The 27729-nt window shown below is 45.7% G+C and overlaps 1 protein-coding gene across 2 annotated transcripts; it reads right to left on the reverse strand.

The window, feature by feature from the left end:
- Window positions 1-1794: 1794 nt before the first annotated feature.
- Window positions 1795-20242, reverse strand: MYL1 (myosin light chain 1; the record flags this gene model as incomplete). 2 transcript variants are annotated; one of them, XM_082763951.1, is made up of 7 exons in its annotated part: window positions 1795-2119; window positions 2975-3027; window positions 3547-3624; window positions 4118-4291; window positions 5886-6029; window positions 9153-9180; window positions 20117-20242. In XM_082763951.1, the coding sequence occupies 6 exons, from the start codon at window positions 20240-20242 to the stop codon at window positions 2999-3001; spliced, it is 579 nt and encodes a 192-aa protein (XP_082620077.1). In that variant the 3' UTR covers window positions 1795-2119; window positions 2975-2998. The 2 variants fall into 2 exon arrangements, with proteins under 2 accessions (XP_082620077.1, XP_082620078.1); XM_082763952.1 differs by lacking the exons at window positions 9153-9180; window positions 20117-20242 and adding exons at window positions 9428-9452; window positions 10242-10322.
- Window positions 20243-27729: the final 7487 nt, after the last annotated feature.

The following is a 27729-nucleotide window of genomic DNA, read 5'->3' on the forward strand; positions in this document are numbered from 1 at the left end:
TCTTATCAGAATATGGACATTATTTTTTAAAATTTTTTTTACAAATAATTGTTTATATTTGGGAAACTTTTAACTACCAAAACTCTATCATAAAAATCCATTCCCTGTGTAGCTCAATGAAATCCCTTCCCACTCAGAGTGTTTAGTGGGAAAGGAGTATTCTCTTTATTTTCATCTGTTTTATCTGAAAATTATTTCTGCTCTGATCTTACTGTAGTGGAGTAATGTAGGTGACGTTGTCCTGATTGCTTGCAATTAGAGTTCAGAGAAGTATTGTCGAGCTGGTTATGTCTCATAACATGGGACTGTTTTAAAAACATGATTTTTTATATATATATATATTTTTTAATGGGTAGCTTAATCCAGCCTATTTCTCCACAAATGAGAAGTCATCCCATTCTGCTACTAGTCTGGGGTTGGGCCCCAAATATCTGAAAAGTTGACTGAACTTGCAGTTCAGAGAGGAACGAGCAATGGGAGTTCTGGTCCTTCAGGCCATGTCCAACCCTGGACTGGGCTGGCTACGTGACTGCGTGTCGGGGTAGTGTAGCAAGGAAGCATCAGAAGGAGCCTGACAGTGTAAATGGTGAAGTGTTTTGCTTTTTGTTTGCTTTCCCAGCAACTGAGATCCACGGTTTCCTTGGAAGGAGGAAGCACACAACATGTGTGTATGCAGTATGTTCAGAAACAGAAGGGTGTCCAGCAGTCCCTTGAGAAACATCCTTCAGGCTGAGGCCCTATAAATAGTTTGGTTAATGCATCTCACGCTTTTTTTCCTTACCTTTTTAGGACAGGCTAAACAACCACCTCCTTTTTTTTTTTTTCCTTCTCCCTTTCTATCAAGGTTTTTTCCCACTGCATGAAGCAAGCACCTGTAAACTACCTGCTGGCATGGGTCTCTGGGCAGGGCTCATCTCTGGGTCTCTCTTGGCCCCATTTGCCAGCATGTTGAGGGTTTAAGTGGGAGACTTTTTTGGGGAAGCCTTGGAAAAGAGGCAGCTGCTGCTTCACTGGTTGTGCCGTGGCTTATTCTCGTACCAGCTGCCCTTGCAGCACCTGTTGGCTCTTGAATTATGGTTCTTGGGTAATTTAATAAGGCTAAGCCGGATTTTTATAGAACAAGCTGACCCTCAGAAAGGAGGGTAAGGCAGTTTTGGGAACACTCAAGGAAAGGAGCAATGAGCTACGCTTAGGGCGGGGAGGTGTGGGTAACAATACAGCTCTGAGAGCTGGCTACTCCTGTGGTTATTGGGCTCCCCAGGCCTGGGGGGTTACAGCCATGGGGTTGGTGCCCCCAGTACGGAGCCTGTATGGGCGGCTGCTGTTCCACGTGTCCATAAGATAACAAATACCGCAGGTAGTTAGGATCCCTTCCTAATTGTGCTGTGGACCCACTGTTGTAGTGTTAAGGAGGAGATTTTGCCAGGAAGGGGGTGGCTCTGAATGGCTCCCCAAATTAGGGTCACCGTGGTTGGTCTTGCCTGGGATCTCAAGGCAGATGCCACCCCAGGGGCTGTTCTGGCGCCAGGTAGCGGGTGTCCTCCCCAAAACATTCAAGTGCTGATGTAGGTGGTGGATCCCTAATTGTTCCTTCTGCCACTCCCTCCAAGAAAACCCTTTTCATCCAAACTAAGTAGAGTGACCTCTGGAAGAAGTTTAAATATGTTTTTTTGTTTTTTTTTTTTCATAAAACTTTATTTTGTGGAATACAACATACAGAAATAAATTAAGTGCTGAGTTCTGCTTTGAGTAGGTTGGAACTGCTTTAGGTGGGGGAAAAAAGACTTTATAGCCTCAAAGTGACCACAGGGTTTTATTGATGCTTTAATTTTCCAATGGATTACATTGCTTCATGGGAAACAACATGGAAAGAGATGCTTGGGATGGATGAATGCTGGATGGTAGCAGCTTTTCCATCTTGCTTGCCCTGATGAAAGTTCAGTTTTTGGAAGTGTAGTGACCCAGAGGCAATACCTGTGGATGCACTGGTAGAAATTAGTGGGCTTAGAGGCACGTCGTCCAGTCCTCTGCAGTTTCCATGTTGATGGTGCCTGCCAGAGCACGAATTTCACTTGGGCAGATCTTAGGTGCCATCTGGTCTTTCCGAATTTGACTTGTTCTAGGAAGGAATGAGAGAGTTGAACTTGAAGTCACCTTTGGCTGAAAAAACACTTGCAAAATAACAAACGGAGCCCTTGATTTCTATCTTGAGGTGTCTGTTTCTTATGAAAGTTGAGACTGTCTTTCCCAGGATACAGTAACAGTCCAAAAGGGCCCAAAAAGCCACGGTATTTGTTTTTGCACTTTAAAGAGAGCTGCTGGCCTTTGCTGTTGACAAAAGAGAATCATGTCAGGGTTGTGAGGTTTTGCTCTCTCTTTGTAGAAATACTGCTAAATGCTCAGATACTTCTGAAGCCACCTTTTGGCTATTGATCATGACTTAAAATACTTTTTTTCAGGTGATTACTTAATTTTATTTGAAGAGTAGCTCACAACAGTATTGAGGCTACTCTCTACAGTAATCTATATGTTGTAAGGTGTTGCTTAGACTTGTTTTTTCTTTAAACAAATATTCTCTGTGATTATAGGATAAATGTCTTAAGCTGTCAATTTTCATAGTGTAAACTCCAATTTTGTATGACAACAGAAATCTAAGATGATATTTCAGCTGGTGTTTGTGATCATGGATAAACTGAATTTTTTTTTTGTTTGTTTGCTTTTTTCCATGGTACATATATCTGAAAAAAATGCACTAAACACTGCCTCAGTTTCCAGCCAGTTGTGGAGCTGGGATTAAGGCCCAAGAATCTGCTCTCCTGTTTTCCTTGCTCTTGGAAAACAGTTTAATTTTATTGTATCATTGGGGAGATGGTGTCATGTTGATTTCATAACCTGTGTCTGTAACCATGGACTTGTAGGAACCTTCAAGCATAGCAAAGAGACAAGGTTAAGACTGCAAATGTGAAGAACCTACCATTTCATATCTGGGGATGTCCACTTAGACAGACAAGATGTGCTTTACAAATGCTGTGGAGAAATACAAATGCGATGGTTAGAAGGAGCAGTAAATAGTAGTTTGGGAAATACTCTTAAAGGCAAGAGCTGGTCAGGAGCCGATGGTGTCGAAAAGGCACTTCTGATTGAATTTGATTTGGTAATGTGATAGGAAGCTTGAAGAACTTAATATTGTACAAACTATATTCTCTTTCTGCCTGGGTGTGGTGAGACCAAACTGAGTGCTTTGCCTAAGCCATTTGCCGTGGGTTAGTTTACTTCCCCCCAGTACAGCTTTTCTCCAGAAAGTCAGAGCCTAGAGACCCAGGGCTGACAGCAGTAGCCTTCTCTGCTGTGACCAAAGCGAGCCTTTTCAGCAGTGTGACTGCAGGCTAAGCGTGTTGCAGTGCTTGTTTTCATGCATAAACCTTTCAACATAACTCAGCTGTAGCTCTGTCGAGCTGGTTTGCCGGAGAAGCTAAAAGCCAAGTGCAATGAAACTCAGCGCTGAAATGTAGGACAAGAGAGGGTGTGGTGAGCCCCCACACCTACCCTCATAGTTGATGCAGCCGTTGGAGTCTTCCTGACCTTTCATCAGTTCATCTACTTCCTCTTCTGTCATCTTCTCGCCTGGAGAACAGACACAGCCTGGTTAATTCTTACACAGACACATGATGCTGGATCCTACAGCTCTTCCAAATGCTTCCTGTTTTCTAGGTTAGTGAAAAGGCCTACAGCTGAACTGAGATTTATTCATTTTAACTCTCTTTAGAAGTTTTGTACATGCACATAGACACAGCAATCGTAGTTATTTCTACAGAGTGAAGAAACTACACAACAAATCCTTTGTCTGTGTGCTTTACTTCACTGAAGTTTACAGCCTGTTCTGTCTATCACTCAAGAGGGTCTCTTTGCACCTGGTTTGAGTTTAGAAGTAATAAAGCCCTTCTTTTAAGTTTTCTATTGTGTTTTATATCACCTTTCCCTTTGGATTCCCAGGTCAGAAACCCGATCTTGTCTGGCCTTGTAGCTTCCTGTCTCTCCAAGCTAGTTAGAACATCTTTCCTTTCTCTCATGCCTTCAAACAGCAGCAATTTAATGTTCAGAGGTGATAATCCCTTACCCAGCGTAGCCAGTACGTGACGGAGTTCAGCCCCCATGACTGTGCCGTTGCCTTCCTTGTCAAAAACACGCAGACCTTCAACGAAGTCTTCATAGGTACCCTGGTCCTTGTTGTTAGCAGCTGCTTGCAGCATGGGCAGGAACTCTTCAAAAGTAATTTTCTTGGCATTCATCTCTGGAAAGACAGCACCAGTTGCTATGCTACTGCACACTTCAGTGTGTGTTCACTTGGGGTATTCACCACCACATGCAGGGAAGCCTCCCACCTCACTTACACGCCTTGTTCTCCAGCTTACTCCCGCCTTTCCCATGGGATTTGGCAGTTTCTCTGTGAAATCTGAATTCCCTCTTACCATGGGAGCTAATTTTCACATCCATATGAGTTTTCACATACTTCCTCAACTTTTCACACAGTTTTATAAGCTTACACTTGTTTTTTTTCTTTTTTTTTCCAGGAATGAAGCTTGCTGTATGAGTTGGTTGTTGCAAAGATTTTGATGGGTGGGAGCTACAGAATATGGTAAAACGGATCTTGAACCCCAAGCAGTGGGGAAAGACAACAGGAGTGGGATGTTGGGACTTAGGCAAGCCCCTGGGGCTGCCAATATCACGTTACTGACCTCTTTGGGTTCTCTTGGATGTAGAAGCAGAGGTTATTAGCAAAAGAATAAGCCAATTAAGAATAAGAATGTCTAGAGGAATATGAATATTCCACATATTCAGTGTGGAGGCTGAAGGCCTCACAAGCTTAGTGCATCTAGCCCCTTTCTTTCCGTGAGCCAGAAATTGTGGTTTCCAGTGAGGCCTTCCCCATGTGTTTTTGTTAGAGCAAGGCTGCTAAAACGATCCCTTTCTTTTTTTTCTTACCTGTATCTTTGCAAAAAGCAGTTTTCATTTGGGCAGGAATGAAATATAATAGATGGAAACATAAGAAATTTTTGAATGTAGGGTTATTACTGAAAGTATTTTGCTACCTGACTATATAAAACCCCTGACAGGTATTGCTCTGGTCACTTACAGCACCTTGATGGTTTCACCTCACTGTTAGTCCTCTGCTTAGCGCTTCCCACGGGTGTTAATGCTGAACTCAGGACTTCTGAGTTGTTCCTTAGAGCCTCTTCTGCCAAATGTAAGTGTTTGGATATGATGTAGCCCATCTTAATAAATGACTGCTTGAGTGAACTCAGGGATGTCCCGTACCTAAGCTCTTGTGAAAAGATTATCACAGTATTCACCGCTCGTATTTCTAAAAGGGGGAGGAAAGGAAATAGAAGGTGGCAGCTAGTAAAAGACCACTAACAAAACATCCAGCCTACACCTCATATGTCTATGCTTGTACCAGTTTTAAGCAGAACACCCTGTTCAGCTGAAATATACAGATGGGCTGCCAATCTTGGGGCATGTCTTGGCTAACACAAGGAACTGCTGCTAGAAATAGCCCCAGCTCTCAGCAGGGGTCTGGGACACAGATGGACTCTGAGCAGTTACGAGTGGATGCTACGCGTACACCAAGCTGACAACAAAGTGATCTTAAGAGACTTCCTTGTAGCCTAAGGAGATGGCTTTCCTTCTTCTGAGCACTGTAGTCCCTGCTGCCACCATCCTCTTCAAAAGGACCTGGTGAAATTCCATATGTTCCTGCTTGAGATCCCACCTGACTTCCCTATTGGAGCAAAAAAATCCTCTCCCTCCTACTGTGAGTACCAATGTTGCCTAATTACAGTTCCTCAGTTTGAAAAAGGGCCTGGAAGAGACTGGAGGGCACTCACCCTCTTTGCTGGGGTTGCCCAGGATCTTGTTGATCTCAGCATTTGTGGGGTTCTGCCCCAGCGCCCGGACGATGTCACCGACCTGGCTCAGGGTGATCTTGGCATCACCAGTCCTGTCAAAGAGGAGGAAGGCCTCCTTGAAGTCTGCAAGGGAAGAGCAGTGGTTAAATCAAGCCAGACAGCTCTGCAGTGACAAGTTGTATGGACAAAGATGTGAGCCTCTTGTCTCCTGGCACCGTTCCAACGACTCCCGGGGAGTTAGAAGGGGAATCTTTGACCCATGGTCCCAAGAAAAACTCCTCCCTTCTGATGTTTTGGTTTCACTATTTTTAAACTTTTCCTGGCTTTAATAACCACCAGTAGCTTTGTGATTGACCCTGTAGTTATTTCAAGCACAGAGGAAGATAAGCTTTCTACAGACTTTGCCATTCAAGAACACGTTTCTTTATAGGACGTGGTAGTAGAACGTAAAAATATTATTGAATAATCCACTCCATTTTATCCTGCCCAAGGACTGGGACTCTTCTGCCAAAGCACATAGGAGTGCAAAACATTTGCCTGCAATTCCAGCATCTCAGCCACACAGTACTAATGGGAAACTTGAAGGTAGATTTCAAATGCTGCTACTCTTGCTTTTCCATAAAGCTGCCTTACAATGACACTTCTACTTTATTTGCTCTCCTGTCTGTCCTCACTTCTTACAGATGGGTGAATATCCAGCTTTTTTCCAGTGGCAACACTTGCATTGCCTTATTCTGGCACGTTCCCAGTGCATACAACTTTGAGACTTTGCTTCTTTCAGTGCTGCCAAATTATCAAAGTTCAATCATCTCCCCCCCCGTGCTGCTGACAAAGGACTTAGGGGTATTGACACTTTTCCTATACAAATTGGTGCAAGCAGTTGCCTTCAACACATTGCTTGTTTTCATTTTCTGCTAAAAAACTCCATGCTAATCTTACTGTATTCTTCAAGCTTTTTAAGCTGTTTATTGCAATGAGTAAAGATATCTTTTTTTTAATAAAAAAAAAAAAAAAAGAAAAGTAATGGGTTTATCTAAAAGGCCATTTTCAAACCTCATACGTCCTGAGCATTTTGGTCTGTGCTGTTGTTTTGGTCTTTTCCTGCACTGCGGTGCCTAATAGCTCAGTGTTTTAACTCTGAGTAAAGCAGCGCGATGTCCTTCCCTTGGCTGTCATGTTCTCCCAGCAGCTAGGGAGAGGCTTTGTGTCCCGCAGTGCGTGTAGGTGGAATGTTCTTTGTGCCTTGGGGCAGATTTAGGAGCAATAAACCACATCAAGTCATGTCCTCATTCATCTTGTGCTGGGGATATCTGACAGAGGTACTTGGTTCTTGCTCCAGCCATCCATACACTGCGTTAGTGGAGGAGTTGCTGGCACCCAGTAAAACTGCTGATACAGGATGTCAGCCTGCTAGGCTGTAATCTAATACACCTGAAACTAATCTTCTTACTGTTTGATGTGTGAGACCTATAACCCTTCACTGCTAACCCTCTCCCCTTACAGCTATTATTGCAGATGATGAAATCAAGGCCTTCTGGATCTGTGTAGAGCTTCCCCTTACAGTATCTCAGCTTCGTATCAGCCTGTGCTCTAGCAGACAAAGTTGATGGAGCTGTGCTGATTTATACCATACAATCAGATCTTTCACCTGGTGCATTCATGACATTTAGCCAGAGCAAGAGATAAAATACAGTTCCAGTCTGTTATTAGCAAAGTCAGTGGGAGAGTTTCTCTTTTTTTGTAAATCCCATGGAGGTTTATGTTCATTGGGCTCTGAACACAGCTCCTCAGCTCAGAAGAATATTTTACTTTTGTCTCAGGCATGTGCTTCACTGCAGTATCTCTTTTTTTTTTTTTTTTTTTTTTTTTTTGTTAATAGTTAGTCCTAGTTTATACCCCTGGAATAAGCAAATCTAAAATCCCTCTCTAAGGGGGGCGATGCCGAGCAGCTGGTGTGGCTGGAAATAGCTACTGAGGGCGGGACATCTCTATTCCAGGGAAATCCTCCCTCTCGCAAGTGGTTATTAATTGCTTCTCTGCTTGCTTTAATCAACAGTGTTGTAGCATTAGAGCTGAAATATGTAGGGAAGCTGGAAGAAAAATCTGCTTTGTTGTACATGCCAGCAGTTTTGAATTGATGACATTTCTCTATTAAACTTTCCCTACCCTTCTGTAAAATTTTCAGAATTACAAAGTAAGGAAGAGTCTCTTTCCTTTGTGACCAGGACTATTTGGACTGCCAGAAGAAGGTTTCCATGCCCACTTGCTGCACAGTACCTCTCCCTGATGATTTTTACGGTGCAACCCAGAGAAGGCTGGTGTTCAGGAAGGTTAGAGCTCTTAAGAGCTACTTCAAGCTGTTCCTCTTCCTCTAGCTTTCTAGTAAATCCCTGTATTTTCTATTCTAAATACATTGTTCACAGTGAGGTCTGCTGTACTTGATATGGAATTTTAGACATTGTCTTTAAAAACTACATTATTTAATATAACCTAAATGCATCTTCTAAGGTATTTTAAAAACTTCAGCTTAAATTTCCAGGTCTTCGGGGGAACTGCTCATGTCAGGATTTTTTTTATCAACACATCTACTAGATTGAAAAAAAACATTTGCAACTTGGTGCTCAACAAATCCCCACCAGGAAATACAGCAAGATCCCTGAGAATTTCAGCATAATATCCAGTCTATTACATTATAAGCAACAGGTTGCACAAGTCGCTTATTTGCCAAACATTCCCATGCTTCATGAATATATTTACAATAAAACAGACTCTGTGCTTCCCCTTCCATAGCATCCCCCAGCAAAAGTGACAAGTGGGCCGTTGGTGGAATCCCATACTTCTGTTCATATAAAGTCCCAGCTAAATGAAATTGTTAACTCTTTCCTGTTGTACTTCATCTGTCTATTTCACTCATGGCTTAAAAATAAAGACCACTTTTCAGCACCCTTTAGCACAGCTAAAAAATGTTCAGCAGGTAGAGCTGGTAACACTATGCCATTTCCACTCAAACAAGCTCATGAACTTCTCAGCTTGGGTCACGCATAAGCACACGGATAAATTGCATGTAAGGCTGAGGCCACGTTCCTGTTCGGTGTAACTCAGCACAGTTTTTCTGAAGCCAAGTTTGTGGTGACTTGTACTGGCTGAAGTCCTAGCTCATCTTTTTGTAAAGGTTAAACGTTTGAGCCTGTAGCTCCTCTCTGAACTCACATACATGTAAAACACATTGGCTGTCTTGTAACTTACCATCCTGTTGCTCCTTGGAGAACTCGATCTGTTGGAAGGAAATCAATCACAAAAAATAGCTTAGGAAGGGGGGGCTGGGGGAGAACCTGCTTGTTTTCTAAAGCATCCAGCTCAATCCGTGAGTATCTTCCAAAACAGCAAAAATACGGCCTGTCAGATGTGCAGAAGTAATGCAGATAGCAAAAGAGCTCTTAAGACTGGTGAATACTTAGCGTTTGGTAGCCATTATGTTCCCCCTCCTGCCCCCGGTAAAGTTTAATTTTTGTTTCACTTACCATTAATTTGGTCAGGAGTGAAGGACTGCAGTTGGGAAGAGAGAGAGAGAAAAAAAAAAGAGAGAGCTAGTACTGCTGAAAATGCACTGAGAGAAAGCAAATAGCACAAGGTAGCTGCAAGGTAGCTGAGTGTTCTCACTTCTGTCTTGCCTAATTAGGCCTTGCCAACCTAAACTAGCAACCTGCCTTGTAAAAACGCATCACCAGCTCTGTTTTTAAAGGTTCTGTTAAAATCTGCATCCTGGGGAAAGCCAAGGTTGTGGCTAGAAGCAATAACAATCTAAAGCCTCTTAACTAACATATAAGTCATTAATGTAGCATCAGGTCGCTTACTGCTTTAGTGTAGACCTGCTTTATTATGACCATTTGAAGTAATATCGCTTAACGAGCAGCTTTTTATACGTTAACAAAGAAAATAAACCATGCCCTTAAAGTTTGTTTCCAATTAGCTTTTGACAGTACATTGTTTCGTAAAGTACTAAACTATAATACTTTCTTATCTCAAAAATGTTACTATTTTCCTTTGCCACTCTTGCATTAGATTAAAAAAAAATGCTTATAGCACCAGCAAACTGTAACCCTTCTGCCTGAAGCTGCAGGAACCACACGTCTACCACCGCCTAGAGCAGAGCTTGAGGCTGACTGGAAAGCCTCCCACAGTCCTTTAGGCTTGAGGAGGAAAATCAAGCAACCCTAAGCTGTCGTCTTTTGGTCTATCTTTCCCACTTAGAACTAAATTGAGCGAGAAGCTGGATTTAATCATGTAAAATACACTGGCTTGCTGCGAACTACTTTAGCTTTCTAGTGGACCCACCATGATTGAGAGTTGGAAAAGTAGAGCGGCGGACGGGCAGGAGGGATTAGCTGAGATGTCTCTGAGAGTGGTCCTGCTTTCCTGGCCTTTCTTCCTCTTATTTATCTGGCGGCGCTGACGGCATTGCCTGGATTAGGTGTCAGAAGGAAGCTGCCCCTCCCCTCGGTGAGTTCTTTAGCTTTCTTAGGGCAAAGTGACAGGAGGCTCCATGCCTCGATGGGCATCTTACGGCTATTTTTAGGAGGCTGGAGAGGGGCAGGGGAGTAGCAAGCAGTAAGTTTGAATCACGTCAGCAATTTCTGGGTCCGGACCGTCAAGCAGGGATATTCTCTGTCCAAGCCTACCAAGAATTCCCTTTAGGGAAGGCTCCTATTTTTCCGATAAGCTATTAAGTCAGCGACTGAGGAACACTTGGGGCAAGAGGTGCAAGGCGTTTGCCCAGCTGGCTGTTTTTGCCTGTAGCCTGCAGGTTGTGTGTAAGGTGTAGCTGGATGGTGTGCTTTGGGCTTGTTTCAAAGCCCATGAAATCTCTGATAGTCCTTGCACCTTCACTGGGCTGTTCTCGACCCCTTTTTTGGATAATATGGTGCTTTGCATTAGATGAGTGGCGTTGCTGCTTGTCTGTTTGGTGCAATCAAATGCTGCTGGTTGGGTTTTCCAAATTTTGAATGATTCTAAGAGAAAACTGATGCAAGTGTCTTGCACCCAGCTATATTAGTACTAGGCTTGCATCTGATGTGCAAGTACCTTTCAGAGCAGTGGGACACTTAGGATACCCTCCTTCTAGTGGTTGGGGTAGGACAATAGTGTGCCAGCTTCAGAGCTCACTGGTGTGGTGAGGAGAGCAGCTGCTGGGGCCAGAATTGGAGAGGTTTTTGTTCTACAGGCATGTGGAAGAAGCCGTGATGGAAGCAAGAGCCTCCAGAAAGCTTTGGGTGTCGGAAGGGTGACTATTCATGGTGGGGAAAGGCAGCGCTTGCTTTTTGGGTAGCAGACGAGGTCCCGTTGGGACTGCAAGTGGAGAGTTTCAGGGTAGGTTTGAGGAGGGAGGTGCTGCAGTTTCTTCAGTAGCAAAGACCAATTCCTATCGTGTACCGTCTTATAAGCCTGTATCACAATCTCCAAATGGGTGCTGTGAGAGGTAAAAGAGGGAGAAAAACTGCTCCAAACCTTGCTCCCTGTCACCTCAAATGGGTAGGGAGGGTCATGAAGCTGGCGTGGAAATGGTTGTGACAGCAACAGACTCCATGTTGCAAACATCCCCTCTCTAATTTTTTGTTATTTTCCTTTGCTGTGCACTTGCCACTCTTTTTCTAATGATAAAATGTGATTAGTGAGAAACTTTCTGCTGCAGTTCACTTAGTTACCCTGAAGATAAGCATAACCTTTTTGAATATTCAGCTTTTTTCAGTCTGTTGAGTGGTCTGAAAAAAATAATCCGATCCAAGCAGACTGTTAACATTTTTTTTTAAACTGAACAATCAAAATAAATCAAAATATTTAGTTAAATTTGAGACTTTAACCTCCTACTTCCCCACTTAAAAACTAAAGATACAACTGCAAAGAAGTTTCCAAGCTAGTCATTTCAGTTGGAAAACACTCTGTCCAAACAGATTATTGTTTGCATTTTGGGGGAATATGGGGAACATATACTGAGCATGAAAAATGCTCTGCTGCCAGTTCTTCACTTTTGATTCCTCTTCTACTCGTATCAGCTCCTATTTTCATGTGGGAGCAGGACCGTATTCAGGACAGAGCATGGCTATGGGGCTGTGTAGCAAAGAGGTTTGATGTTTTTTGTCTGAATTATCCAACATAGGCTTAGCACAGTTCAGACCTTCTAATTAAATACTGCCTGGGGCTGGAGCACAGGCAGTGAGAAAGCTAATATGGATCTTGGCCATCAGTCCTGATGCATTAATAGAGAAGCTTTCTAAAGACTTTGGCAGAGCTGAAATGTTGCCTGGGTCAACGCGGTATGTTGCCTTTTGTGGAATTTTCCTCCTGCCCTCAGCCTCTTGCTGTCCAGTGCTGGCAACTGGAAAATGTTCCCCTGGAACAACATGATTGAATTTGGTTCAAAGAAAACATTTCTTGATACCTTCACTTCCTCGTCAGCTCTGTGGTTGGCTACAACAAAACCTATCCCAAAACATGTTAGATGACAACCAGAAAATAACTGGGGCAAATTTGTCTTGAATATAGAAAACTGATACCTGGATTAAGTATCTGGCTTGAATGGTTTATCAGGTGTGTATAAATGGAGAGGGGTCTCCGTATAAGCCAGCTGAACTCTTGACTGTATGAGACTTTGGCTCAGGTTTTAGATGAGGAAATACCTGGGCACCACATCAGCCCTTCATTTCATTACTTGTCAAATAAAAGTGTCCTAGACAGAATTTTGCTGGGGAGTAATTCTCTAGCATGGGCACATCACATACAATTGAATTAAGAATCACCCTGCTTTAAGCCTGTGGGGTCTGTTGGTGGCTTAAAATGCTACTCACTTTGAGTAAGTGCATCTATAAATGCCCTCAGTAAAGCAAATGCAATAATCCTTTAAAAAAATCATCAAAGGTAAGACTTGTGATTCTGTAAGAAGCTTTCAAAAACTTCCCAAGGTAGAAAGGAAGATCTTGCAATGAGGAAACCTTTGTTCTGTTGGAACATGTTGTAAGATAGGGAAAAAACAGCAGGAACTGGATTTCTCTAACTTGATTCAGCCCTTACTTACGGACTAAGTTATTATCCAGGAGGATATCTATACCAAGGAGAAGTGCTGTTTATTTTCAGGTAATGCTCTTCCAGGTATAGCTTGTTACTGCCTTCTATTCCTCTCATTGCAAATTAGAAGTGTTTTGACCAGAACCTGGTTATATAGGGTAGGATGAACAGGGTTATATGCAACTCCCTATCACCAGATAAGCAGAAGACCCAATCCATCCAAACCTTTACTTCCAAATTCTTATTAGTTCCTAACTTTTCTCTCAAAAAATCACTGGTTCCCGGACCCCTGGTCCAAGTCTTTGTTGTGTGGTGCTGTTCTCACCAGTTTGGGCTGGTGGGCACTCTAAATACAGCTGTGCTGAGCCACAGCCACTTTGTACTCGTTTTATGGGTCTGGGCAGGGTGTAAAGGCCCGGGAAAGGATGCTGCTGGAAGCTAAAGATGCTCCATCTGCTTGGTACCCTTTGGATGAGTTACAGAGAAGAGAATCATTTTAGCTGGGATTTGCTTAGAGAGCCCCCAGGTGGTTCAAGGTGCTATCTCCATAGAAGAGACTGAGAATTCATTGGATGTTTGGGAAAATCAGAGAGGGGAATATCAGAGGGTCCCTGAGGATGCCTGTTATATGTTTAGCAGTTTATACAGGCCTTAAAGGATTTCCTTTAATTCTGGGTGGATATAGCTAGGGTTGTGCCTGCTGTAGTTCACACAGTATCTGCTTGCCACTACTGCCTGCTCCTGGATTAATACAGATGCACGGATTTTCTAGCAGCCATGACGGAGGGCAGGATTACAGAGCTCTCAAACCCCGCTGGAAAGCAGGCAGTTGTTGTGCTGACCCTCACCCTGGTTCAGTAACTGGTGCAATCGATGCTGCAGAATTCATAGAGGCTGCTTCTCGTTTAAGTAAGAATCAGCAGCCTGATGCATTTAGCCTCCTGTCTTTTAGAAGGCAAATAAACGCTAAATGCAGGGTTTGAGAATGCAACTGCCTGAAAATATAATAGAAGAAAGAATAAAGATGAACACTGCTAATATATGGGAAAGAAGTGAGATACTACAAGGTTTGGAAGAATAGTTCAAAATCTCTTAGTTTAATGGACTCAACATAGATGAATTGGGTTAGATTTTCCCCTTCCAAGTACTCTGGGTAACTTCCTGGTTTGCTGACTTTAGTTTGCAACTTTACAATTAGGCAAAAACTTTTAGATGAACCTTGGCAATTAATTGAATGTGCCCTTCTGAAATGCCTGGGAGTGAAATGTGCTGCAGCTGCTGATCTTACCATTTTGCACAGATTGTATTGGCTTTATAGGGGGAAGGACATTCAGATGTGCTCATTTGTTAGTGTGTCCCTTTTCTAATTGCATTTAGTTTTGCATGAATGTGCCTCAGTGAGGGGATGTGCAAGGAAATGCGAGGCTCTGGAGCTCTGCTCTTTGAGGCATCCCTTGTTTTAACGTGCCTCCCAGTGGCAGTGGTAGAGTATTAACATTATTTTAAACTTGCTACTTGACATTTAAATGCTATGCAGTAAAGCAGCCAGCTGAAAGCACTTTTTGGCAGTGGGTATAAGATGTAATAAAGCCTCAAGGAGCCAGGGGCAAATTTCCATCTTGGCTGTTTCATATCTCCTTACAGGCAACTTCTTTCTTTACTTGTCACTGGCTAAATTAGTCACCTTCTTCTTACCTTATGTAAGATAAACTCAAATACCTTGTTGCTGTCTGTAATGATCTCTGTGCACTGAGGGGTTTAAAGCTGTTTTAGAAATCCTGTTAGGTTCTTTCAGTTTATCTGGTGATGGGAGAAAGTCTGTACCATGTTAGCACTAGAAAGTACTCTAAGTGAGCTTTTGAGATGCTTCTCTCTCTGTCATTTTCTCTGAATTCCATTGTTTCTACCAAATTTTGTCACTCTCCAGACCCTCCAAAGGCTATAGGCATCTTTTAAATGCTGCCAGAGCTGTGAATTACTAAGAATGGGGCCCTGTCAAAAATTGTTGCTTTTCAAACCATTTTTCCCATTAGCAGATGTAAGAAAGTGTCTGCTAAAATATATGGGGAAGTTTCTGCTTCTGAGGGACTCCTTGCTTAGCACTTTAGGAGGAAAAGGAGGAAAAAAAGGAGGTAAAGTTCTGAAAAATTTGTAAAGAAAACTTCCTGAGTGGTGGCCGGGGCTGCTCTGGAGTGGATCCCAAATGCTGCCGTGTCTCAGCAGTCAAAGTGATAGGAGGAAGCTGGCCTGGATGGTCAGATAGGTACTTGCACATCTCTCCAGGCAAGGTCGTACTTGTGTTTGTCTCTGTCCTACCTGAAGGGCGCTTTGGGGCTGGTGACCTTGTCCTGCAGGTATGTCCGTCCTAAAGAATCTTTCTGGAGTCATCACTGGGGTCGGATCAGGCATAACCTAAAGGCCTGCGCCAAAAACTTCAGCCAAGAACCTGCCAGTTCCCAAGAAAGCCTCTAGTGCTGTGAGCACAGCTCCTGCTAACCTTCCTGTTCTCACTGTGCCACTTTGCACAGAGTTGGTCTGCAGCGTCGTCGCTCTGGGCGCTTCAGCTGACATTTGCAGTCCTGCTTGCCCTCCAGCCCAGCAGCTTTCTGTCAGTGCATTTAGGGACATTACCTCTCTCTGGTTATATCCAACGCAATGCCTGTTCAGAGGTCACCTCCTTGAGTAGTAAATGTAATAAGAGTTAGGACATTTGAAGAAACACTTTTTACAGCCTTAAGAGCTCTGTATTTAAAAGCAAAACAATCACACAGGTTTGTTTGCCATGCAGTAGGCTCCATCATGCATCACACGGTTGCACAAGGCCTCAGCAAGTCTTTACTAGTGGATTGCTCTGAATTACTTTCCCCTGTGCATATAGGTAGCTTATCTGCAACAGGGCTTAGCATGTTTGGTCCCTGTCCATGGAATTTCATCTTGAAAGCAGCAGTGTGGGAAGCCTCGTGCACCAAACGAGTGTCCCTTATACTGTGGATACTTGCAAGTACCCTCAGGTGTACCCTTGTAAGCAAAGGGCCTGGTGAAACACTGTGTGTTCGGGTCACCTTTTGCAGAGCAGGAGCCTACAAAGCACTGAGCTCAGCATCTCCAGGTCCCAAAGCCTTAAGGCCAATGCTGTGAGGCTGGGCAGGACCCTTAGATTTCCAGTAAAAAAAAAAACAACAACAACAAAAGCACACTCTGTGTGTTGGTGATATGGACAAAATTGAACCCAACAAACCCTCTCTACCTGCTTCTGATTTGGACAGTATGAAGGTTAGGCATTTCTCCCTGCCTCTGCTGCAAAACCCAACACGTGAGGAATCCTCATCAGAAGTGGCCCACAGCAGCGCTGTTCGTCAGCTCAGAGTTTCTTGCTTAGGTGTGCATGGGAGAAAAAAGCTGACAAAACAAACGAGCTACGTTTTGTGAGAATGCCCTGCCTAGAGTCTTAGGTTAAAAATAAAAAAATCCAGGGGTCTCTTAACAAGATGACCCAAATGGTCATTTCTCTCTTAATTGTTGTTGGTTCCTGTTCAAGTCCAGTTGGTGACGTTCCCTTGTGTCCCTCACCCTGTTCTTTTCCTGTCAGTTATGATGTAACTATTGACCCGTGCACCTGACATTCAAGTCCCAGGATGCCCAAGTGATAAGGAAAATTGGAAATATAACTTAAGGCCAGAAAGATTTGTATAGAGTAAATTCTGAGTTTTGTTTTCTTGAGTAGGAGGAAGAAGGGTCTTTTAATTTTCCACATCAAAACAAATTCCTCTTCCTCCCAGTCTTTGCCTCGGTTCCCTTCCTGTGCTGGTTACGGTGAGGTGAGGTGATAAAGGGCTGAGTTTAGATTTGAGTCTCTGCAGTCTGGTATTCCTGTTACTCGGTGCTGGAGTCAATAGGTGGTGCTCAAAAATAGAAAATCTGCTACTAGGAAATCACCAAAGATTTGCTTTGATTTGGTTAATTTAGGGTGGAGAGGGAAGAAAGAACAGACAATATTGATGCGAGAGGGTGAGAGGCCTGTCACTGCTTCTGGGGATGCCAGGTGGTTTTGGGGTGCCTGCTTTTGCAAGAACCCAGCTTGAAACTTCATAAATAGGGCTGGCTTTCAAAGCATGCACCCTAAGAGGCCCAAAACCAGTTTCCTTGAAGGCAGAGCAAGCAGGGCATCCAAGGGAAGGGGTGCCCCCAAAAGAATCCCCTGTCATATTGCTAAACCTCTTTATTGTTTGCTCTGGAGAACATTATCTCGGATGACAATTGCAATGAAGTGCACAGCCAGGTTTGGATTATTTAGCTGCCGTACCCTGATCAGGCAGCTCCACTCTTCCCTGCTCCAGCTGTAAGATATGGAAGGAGCTTGGGGGAACTTGTGTAAAAATTACAGAAGCTGTTCTGTGCGTCTGCCTGCTTTGTGACCCCCCAGATTCTCACCGGCCCCACAGCTAGGTGGTCCCAGGAATCCCTTGTTAGCAGCAAGCTGCAGCACGGCTGCTAATTCCCCTGGTGAGCACAGGGGGGCCGTTTGGAAAGGGACCTGTTGGGAGGGCTGGAGGTTTTGGTTGGTAAATCAGTGCAAAGAGCCCCAGGACTTGGGTTGTTTACTGAGAGTCCTGGTCAGAAGCTTAGCTTTAAGTACTCTTTGGCTCCAGAGTTTGGCTGGAAATGGTGCTGTGCTTTTTCTTGTGCTGATGCTTTCCTGGCCAAATGGAAGGATTCAGGATTAATTACTGCTAAAGAAGGGATTGAGCTAGAAGTCAGAAAATGTGAATTATGATTGCTGACTCTGCCACATATGTCTCCCAGGCAAATTGTTTAGAGGAGGATGCTATTTCCCATCCCTGCCTGAGGTCTCAAAGAATGCAACCGGGTAGCCCAGGGTGGCTGGTTGGGACCTCAGGAGGTTTTCCAGCCCCTGCTCCTGTTCCAAGTCTGTGTCAAAGGTGCTGTGGTTGTTCCTGGTGTCTTCCCAAACAGCCAGCCCTGGAGGTGCCACAGTCTACCTGGGCAGCTCTGGCCTGCTGTGGAGGCTCAGGTAAGAGGGGAAGGCTGGGGACAGAGGGGACACTTCACCCTCACAGGCAGTGTGGGCTCCTGCGTCACCCTGTGGTGACTGCTGTGCCATGGGGTGGCCCCCTCAGTGCTGGGGGGCTCCGTCCCTCCTTGCAGTGCCCCAAGGCTTCCTTGAGGTCAGGAGGAAGAGCAGAGGGGATGCTCAGAGAGGGATCTACGACAGTGACGAGCCTGTGTGGCAGGGGCTGTGCCAGCAGCACATCGCAGGGCAGCCCTGCACCATCCAGCGTGCTGCTCGTAGCCTTACTCATTTGCAAATAAGAACAGTAATGCTTATGTGCTTCCACTAATGGTAAGAGAATAGTTCTGTCTTACGCAGCCCAGGTTTTTCTGCACATCACAGAGGAAGAATAGTGTCTGATGGTATCTTTCAAAAGAAAGAATTTAGGAAGGCTACCTTTTCTCAGTCCCAACGTGACAAAACCCAGCGTGTTCTCTCTGCTACCTGTATATATATCCTGCTGTGACAGAGAGCTGCCCGGGTAGAGGAGTAGGTTGGGCTGAACCACGGAGATGCCTCAGACTGCAGCTGGCCATTTTTCAGCGGGTAATACACTGTTAAGTCTATTTATGTAAAGATAGATTAGCTGGGATCACTGGAGTTGAAAATTCTATTTTCCCCTAATGAACTGGACACAGAGAGCTATCAAATCATATTAAATTATTTAGTAGGCAATCGAGCTTGCGTCCCCTTCATCTCTGGAGATGGGTGAAATGTGAGGTCTTATCTAATTTTCAGACAGTATTCTCAAAAACAGTTGGCTTTCTTTGTAGCCTTTACTAAGATCACTCTAAATATTCCAAAGTGTCTTTTCCCACCCCTCTTGCTCTTGGTTTTGCTTTGCCAGTGAGTTCAGCTTCAGCCTTGCAAGAAACTATGTGCTCTTTCAGCAAGGGACTGGCTACTGGTGGTGAAAGTTAAAACTTCCAGAAATTTTACCAAATGGGTCACAATCCTGGGACTGTATGGGTGACAGACTGTGTGTACTAAGGCACCTGAAGCAGAATTCATCGTGAAATTAAAATGAGTAGGTCCTACTAGGAGACCTTGTACTCCTTCTTTTCTTCCTAGTAGGCATGATTCCTTATGCAGCGTTCAGCAAACTGGCCCCGGGACCAATCAGCTTGTCAGGTAGGTGGAGAATAACTATGTATAGTCATGCCCAGAGAAGTGGGTCTGTCCCTACATCTCTTTAACTGCTTAACCTCTCTCTGCTCTTTCTAAATAGAGAATTTCCCTTTGAAGGGAATTTGAGGAATTCTCTTTGAAGGGGCCAGGCAGCAGTTGGTGATGTCGGGTGGCATGCAAAGTCTCGATTCAGCCCAAGTTCCAATGGATGTGCGGTCAAGGGAAACCTCTGCAAATCTTTTCTCGGTTACTTTCAATATGAAGCAAATTGCAAATTTTGAGTAAACATGAAGAGATGAGGAGAAATCACTTGAAATGCTTCCCTTCGTGGCTTTCTAGCTCGTGGGTCTCAATGTTTGTTGTGCAAAGAGAATGAAAACAGATGAAATTGGCAAATCCTTTTCATCTCTGCTTTTAAAGATAAGGAGTGCTGATCTCAGAACACATGGCCAAAGGGTTATCAGGTATTTGCAAAATTTTGGAAATAAATTTGAGGGGAAACTGCAAAATAACATCTGGTTTTAGTACCGTGCTATGGGAAAACATTTCATTTCACTTTTCAGTAACCCTTTCTCATGCATTTAGGTCAGGGCTTGGGGGTTGAGGATTTTTTTGGTGGAACTTTAAAATTCAGCTTTACAAAACAGGTCAGACTGATTCTGATTTGGTAAAAAGTTCTGAGGGCCACCTTCTACAACACGTTTGAAATCACCAGGCTTCGTTCTTGCATTAAATCATGCGCCATGCCTCGCATCCCTCCAGCTGCTAACACAACCGAAAGCTCAGGCAGATCAAGAAATCAATCCCTGGGGGGATTCATTCATTTCACCACAGTCCCCAAGCAGGAAACAAACACACACAACGTTTCCCTGCCAGTTTCAGCAAGGACTCTGCTAACTTTCCCCTTCGGGAGCGCTCGGGGTCAGCGCTCAGCACACGTTCATCCATTTACCTTGATGCTCTTGAGATCAATCGCTGGCTCTTTGGGTTTAGCGGGCGCCGGTGCTGGTGCTGGCGCGGGTGCTGGTGCTGGTGCTGCGGCCGCCGCTGGTTTCTTTACGTCCTTCTTTGGTGCCATTTTGTGTTGCTTAAACTTGAGAGTAAAGGTAACCCCCCCCCAAAAAAAAAAAGTTTAAAAACCCTTTAAAAGTGATTCCTGGGAGAGAAGCAGTGGTCAGAATGAGCTACAGCCTGTGCCCTGGGGGTGGACCCAATGTGCTAAAATCTAAAAGGGCATATATATATTTCACTTAGTGCCTTGTACAGTCCTGACCCAGGCAGCTGGATTGGACAGCTTGCTAATCAAGGGGGATGTCATTCCAGCTCGGGCTATAAATGGAATGTAAGAGTTCAGGGCTTCATAAGATCAAGGGACCTCGGTGGCTTCCCCCCCACCCCTCTTTAAAAACCCCAGCCACCTTCCCTGCGTTTTTTTATTTTTATTTTTTTGAAGGTGTGGAAAGTGGAGGGGAAACGTGACAAACCCAGCTTCAGATCTGCTGCAGACATTCGGACATGGGTTGAGCGGTCCTTTTTTCTCATCAGAACCTGGGTTCTGCTGAAGTAATAAATATTCTCTCCTTCCCTCCCCTTCTCCCCCATGCCTGCGCAGTGCTCCAGGAGGGTTTGGTTTCAAGCAGGAATTTTGACTTTAATGGCTGGGAAAATCATCAATTTCCAGCCTCGTTTGCCTCTCTCCCCAGAGCCCCGTACTCCTCCTCTGCTTCCTCCTTTTACAAGGAAGTGTTGATCAAGCAAAGGCTCTGGGTGTTTAAAAATAAAGCAGACAAATATGGAAAACACCGCAGTGCCTTCAACCAAGGCGTCTCTCCAAACCCTGGGCATTTCTCAGCTGCTCTGACTTCCTTTCTATCACATTAAGACCCTGTTTAAAATTTAAAATTGCTTCCTTTAATTTCTTCCTTTTGATCTTTTTTTTTTTTTCCTTTCCTTTGGATAAGCAGAGCCTGAGATAGACCAGAGATCAGCTGGATGCCACGTTTTCCCCCATAAAAGGTTTCCTTCTCCTACAGTAGTTATAATCAGGAACTAGCCACCAGGCACAGGAGGAGTTTCTGTTGTCTCAATCAACAGACCTGGTTTCCCTGGTCTGTATGATTGAGATCTTCTGCAGAGAAATTCAGAGCTGCTCTTTGCTCTTCCCTGGTCCAGCGGTCTCTCTTCCATTCACTCTTCAGCCTCCCGAGTGCGAGGCTTTTGGTGGTTGCAGAGTTTTGTGAACTGCACTCTGCAAGTGCTTAGAAATTCAGCCCTCAAAGGCCTTTGTGTGATGCTGTTGTCCTACACTGCGCAAACCAAACTTTTGCAAAATCCACCAGCAGAAATGGATCCTGGAGATGTAACTTAGTTGGAAATCTTTTTTTTTTTTTTTACCTATGAGAACTTTAATTGCAAAAACCAGTGACACAAAAAGTCCAGTAATTTCTGCAGTCACCAGAGGTTTGCAATGAAATAGTCCTGAAAGCCAGCATCAAATATTTGTTAAACTAAGGAAGACAGGCTCCCAGAAATGAAGCATGAATTTACTGCGTGGCCTAAGAAAGCAGATGGCTGTCAGGAAAAGAGATTCTGTGAGGAGCTGCCACAAAATAATTGCATATTGATCAGGTGGGAAGATGAGCAGGTGCAAAGAAGGAAGTGGGTGGCAGGTCCTTATTTTACCAGCTGGGTTAAGGATTTGGATTCTGTCACGTTTCTTGGGACAGGGTGCTGTGGGTGAGCTTGGATGTGCCCCAAGGCATCCCTGGGAGCACGTGTGGTGTGCCCCTGCCTGTCCCCAGGGAGCAAAGCCCCAGGTGACATGGAGGAGATGTGTCCCCATGCTCTGGGGCCAGGTGCTGCAGCAGGAGGGCTCCTCCTGTGCTGTTAGCAGCCGCTTCCCGGCCTCACGCTCGCTGGGATTTGCCCAAATCCACTTCTAAGAGAAAGCAGCAGCAGCTGAGGATGCGAGGTATCGCTGGCATCTGTCCTGCCGGGGTGCGTGGGCACCTCCATCCCGCAGGAGAATCCCGCAGCAGGGGGAGGCAGCGTCAGCAGGGAGAGGGATTTGGGTTTCACCAGGCCCCAGAAAATGCAGCAGGGGGAACGTTGTTTGTTTGGTGCCGTGCTCCGTGAGTCCTGTCACTTGCAGAAACAGGTTTGGATCTGCTTGGTTTTGTTTTGTTTCCTTTTTCCCAAAGTTTGATGAAGATGCGGTATTGGCCAATGCAAAACTTGATGCATTTGGGCCAAATTTGGTTGGTTTAATAAAGAGAGGTGCGTTCTTCCCTCTGAAGCACTGATATGATTAATTCTGACACTTTCAAAATGAAGTACCTGGCTTCTTCAAGCTAGGGTCACAGAGATGGTGCTGATGGCAGCGCTGGGGTGGAAGGGCTGCCGTCCCTCTGCAGTTGCTTTTAAGTCTGCCTTTTTGGGCCAGTCTTTACCAAAATGCCTCTGCCAGAGGGTTTCCTATAGCCCAGGGAGCCAGGCGCTCCTTTTGGAGGAGGGAGATGCCGGTTTACATCCAGGCACAAAGTAGCAGGCTGGATCTGCCGTATGCTAGGGGAATGGGCGAGCTCTGGAGCTGTTGGATGCAAGGGTGAGTGCCACTGCTTCTGCTCTGTCTCACAGTGTGCTCCCTTTGACACTTCTGCCTTTTGCTGTCTAAAAGGACTGAGGATGCAATTACCTTGATTCCCATTTTCCTAGTAATTAAAAAATGTATATACTTGGGTTTTTGATTGTCTAGGAAGGACCTTTGTTTTCCTCTTATGCTTCTGGTATGTCCACCAAGGCCCACACGCTATAACGAGTGCCCAAGAAACACTTGTTTGCTGCTCCCAGCATACCTGCAACATGTTGCACAGGGATCAGAAGGTAAAGCCTGCTTCTTCCCATGTCGATTTGCTCGGAAGGGCACAGGCCAGTGGTTTGCCTCTGGGTGCCTTAGGCTGCCTGAGATAGCAGTCATTGGGAGGGCCCAGGGGAGCTCGCTTTCAGGCAAGGTGTGCAGCACTCAGCATACAGGCAGTATTTACAACTACCTATTTCGGTCTCTTCTTGGAGCATTTCTGCTGCCCCGTACCTACTCATCTTCTACCGTTTCAGCTGTCTGACATGTCCTTCGTTTCCTGTGATAAACTCCTGCCTGACACCTGTTGCTGTTGAGCATTTGCAGTGTTCCTCTGCTGAAGGTTGGGTGGCTGCAGTGTCAGCAGGAAAAGCTGTAAGCGTGTGTGTGCCATTTGGCAAGCACTGAGCTTTGAGACCGACTGCAGCGGCTTGGAGCTGTGCCATGGTACAACCACCTACTTTGTTTAGCTGATAAGTGGGAAGTGATCCTATTATCCAAAGTCACAAGGCGCACAGGGAATGCCATGGAGAAGCTTGTTGAAACCACACAAAGGAGGGTCAGTGAGCTACAGAACCAGTATGTGAGTACGGTGTTTTTTCCTGCACCAAGCTGAAGCTGTGAATCTTGTTGCCAGGGGGACTACCTAAGGCCAAGAACATAACAAGATGTAGAAAGGAATCAAACATTTAGGCAGTTATTGGAGTTACTATAATTTGTAACAAATTGGGAAGGAATATAATCCATTTCACCACAATAAGCTGTTCTTGAGGTGATAGAGACTAGTTGCATCTTTCCATATCAAGATGCTGCAAAGGTTCTTGTGCTCTCATAGATGTGGGATTTGGGGTTGTAAGAGAGATTTCTGCCTTGGCCAGACTGCTTGTCTGCTTTGATTCTCCCACGTTTCACCACAGGCTTAAAGTAACAAGCTGGGGATCTGCTGCCAGCAAATTCTCTCAAGATCTCAGCTTCAGGCTACGATGCTGACTGCGTGCACCAAGGCACCAAATTCTTCTACCAGTGGTTTGGCTTTGTCAGTGCAAGGTCCTTTCAACACAGAAAAGTAAAGCCCGTTCCTACCTGAGGCACTTGCAGCTACATGGCACCCTGGCCAGCTGGGGAAGGAGTCTTGCCCAGTAAATGGTTGGGTCAGCATGTTCAGAGCTGTCTTGGTCAAACGAGGTCTTCTATGCACGTGTGGTTACGGGCACGTGGCTGTGCATTCTGCTGGATTTTGGCTAAGGCACCATAACAAGGGTGAGCCTTCCCAAAAACCTTTTGAGCCTGCATGTTGCCCTGTCCTTGGACGGGCAGGGGAGAGCACAGGAAGGTGAGCAGCGAACAGTGCCATGTGAATGGCACGAAGGCTGGGTTACGGCCACAAGTGAAGGGCTCTGGCTGGAGGGAGGCGATGGGCGTGCCGAAGGAAGGAGGATTTGTCTTCTGGCTCCTCCAAGCGCTGTGTAAGGCACTGGCACGCTGGGCTGTGCCTAGGCTATCAGTGGTACAGGCTGAAGTCAAACAGCTTCAAAGGAGCAGGCAAGGGAATGGATATCTGAAAACACAAGGCTGCTGTGGTGGATTTGGTTGCGGGCAGCCTGAGAGGGTGCGTTTGCCCTTTACCTGCACGGGGGATGCTTGAGAAGGGCTGGGGGAAGCGTGCATGTGCCCTGGGGCGGGAGGGAGGGAGGGGAGGCACCAGCTGGTGTGCCGCATATAGCCTGTGGCTGACTTAGCACTTGTGCCCAGTCGCCCTGCCTCCCGCTCAAGGTTTTCTAATTCTGTCCCAGACGATGTCAGCGTCCCCCAGCAAGCGGTGGCGAGACATACAAGGCATTCCTCGAAGAGCTCGAGAGCATCTCCGTGCCCCCAGGAGGCTGCCCGGGGAGAAGCAGCTCCGTGAAGGAGGTGCTGGGCTACTCGGGGCCGCCTCTGGCTCATGTTCAGCCTCACAGAAACCTTCCCGACACTGCTGTTCTCGGGGGAAGAACTTGAGTTGCCCAAGAGCTCTTTGCAGTTTGCTTTTCACTGTCCCATCAAACTCTGTTATTTTTGGCCTTCGTGGCTGTATGAGGTTTGTAGATCACACAGCAGCTCTGATGTGCAAGCCCCTTGGCTAAACGCAGCCACGCTGTGCCTGGCTCCTTCTGGGCAAGGGCAGGACACGTGTATCAAACTCTGCCAGGCAGGACTCTTTACACAGGCCCTGAGGAGTGCTGTGTGATTTTAGATGTGGAGATTAAGTGCTGCGTGAGACACTAATCCTGGCACACTCTCTCACACAACATATGATAAAATCATGCTGGTGCTGCTCTGGACGATCAGGATTCCTGGCCCTGAACCCTGTGTGGGAGCTGCAGACACTCACTGCCTTTCCCTTCTTCCCTTTTCCTTGGAGCGTGCGGCAGAGGAGTTATGTTACTGCTCATTTAAATGAACCGAGTCTTTCTCAGATCCCCTTTCAGTAATCTACTAGGAGACGGAATGGCTTCAGCCTTGGAAAGGGCACTGAAAGATAGCTGATATAGGGCACAGAGTCCCTGTGTACCTGCATTGCCTGGAAAGTCTCAAAGTGACTTATGGGGCAACGACCTCTTTTCTTTCCCTTTTTTCTCCCTCTCCTTTTGGACATAATTTGATTTTGGGGAAATCTAGTGTTGTAATCTCAATCTTTCTTCTTTGGCCCTTAATAGGCTTCACGATGACTGGAGGTACGGACAGCCTTCAGGGTCTGCAGCTTAGAGCATCACTCTTTGATCATACACGTGCTGTCCTCTTCGTTGCCATCCTGCCTCTGCCAAGCACGCAGTCTGTGTTTGCTTAAATACTGCCAAACGTCCAGGCTCTCCAAAATGTGCTGGGTACACCAGCACGCCCTGTTTCTGACTGCATGCACGAGTCCTTGCTGTTTTAGAGTTGAGACAGCCCAGCAAGAACAAAGCTGTAGGAACTCATTTTTTTCAGTTATTTCCATGTCTTGCAGTAAATGCTTTGGATTTATGGGATCTGTATGGGTTTCAGGTAATACTTATGCATTTTGGATCATATCCCTGAAGATGATGCTCTTCTGGGAGAGAAGACTATAGAAGTATGCTATCAGGGGATGGATTGTATTGCACATATCTCAGAAAGTCCTTTTAAGGGTCTAACTTCATTGTCAGGGCTTAATAAGCCCTGACAGAGATCCATGGAAGTATTGTGGACATAATCTGTGCCATGGTTGTCAGGCTGGACACGAGTACAGTGCTTGGGAGCAGCTCCTTTCTCACAAATCACTTGGAGCGTTTCTGAGCATCCCGTGTGCCTCCTTAGCGTGTCTGTTGCTGCCTGGGAAGGATCTGTGGCAGAGAATCAGCATGGAGACATGGAGCTGATGTTTTGATTGGGAGCTTTTGAGATTTGAGGCTGTTATTTTGTGTCTGGTGGCAGGGTGTTGGCTGTAGCAGCCCCGTACAGCTGACACTATGCCTTTTGGTCCAGCCTTCTGGCCACCACCATCCTCAGCCCGGTGTTGATGGACTTGCTTTCTCCCATAGCATCAGCAGGTGCTGTCTCATGGCACCTCTTACCCTGGGTCCCGTAGCGCTCTCGGTGGGAGAGGGGAGACTCAGCAACCCCTTGTGCTGCCACATGGGGGGACGGAGCACGCAGGGAGGTTTTCCTCTCAGCACTGCCACCGATTCCCTGGGCAAACCTGTCCAGGTCACTTAAAACTGTCTGTGGTGGAGCCTGGCCTTTTGTGTTGTGCGTGTAGCACCTCCTCCTTCCTTCTGCATGTGAAAACTGACCTCGGGAAGGCTCTGAAATCAGCACCTTGGAGCCGTGAGCCTCTTTTTGGGGAGCAAGAATGCATATGCGTGCAATGCCTCTTCTTCAGGATGTCAAGTCGCTCTGCTGGCTTTCTTTAAATAGCCTGCTGGTTCTGCACCCCTTATTTAGCTGTAGGGAGACGAGTGACACACAGGGATGCTCAAGAATGTCATTTTGCTTCTCGTGTGACCGATGAGATCAGAGGTTGTTAGCGGGAGATGTCCAGTGACCCTCCCCGAAAGTGCAGCTGGATGCGGGACCTGGAAACCCAGCGGGGTGAGGCAGGGCGTCAGTGCCTGGGTGCTGAAGGACCAGGGGGACCCTCTGGCCACGGGGAGCTCCTCAACCACGACAAAACCTTCGTGTGACAGTGCTTGGCAGCCAGCACAAGCTGCCTCTGCCTCCACCGAGAGGCCTCAAGCATTACAGTGAAAGCTGCTGTCCCCTATCAGGTATTCAGGGCTCTGGTGGCCCACCTGCAGGGTGCGATATGAGCAAGGGTTCAACCTGAGCCCCTTGCGCTTGACTAGCTGGCCCTGAGGTGGTTTTTCCTGCTTGTTAAACTTCTGTCAAAGTCAGCCGCTTTGCAACATGAGATCGCTTTGGAGCTGCCAGCGAGCGGCTGCTGACATACTTTATGAAGACTGTTACCCCCAAAGGTAGCTCAGGAATGCCTGTTATTTGCATTACATACTTTTGTCCCAAACTCATCTCTCTCAAGCAGCTCCATTAACTCAATAGGGTTGCAACAGTTTGCTGCTGGGTGCTGTTTGCAGGTGTGCAGGTACAACTTCTATTTTTAACTCTTTCTCTTATGAGCTTATATCTTTTTTTTTTTTCCTAGAGAAAATTCAGAAACAACAAGTGCAATAAGTGCTGACGCTGATTTGGATGAA

This window comes from Aythya marila (genome assembly GCF_965140915.1).
Source record: "Aythya marila genome assembly, chromosome: 6".
In the NCBI taxonomy this organism is placed as follows: Eukaryota; Metazoa; Chordata; class Aves; order Anseriformes; family Anatidae; genus Aythya; species Aythya marila.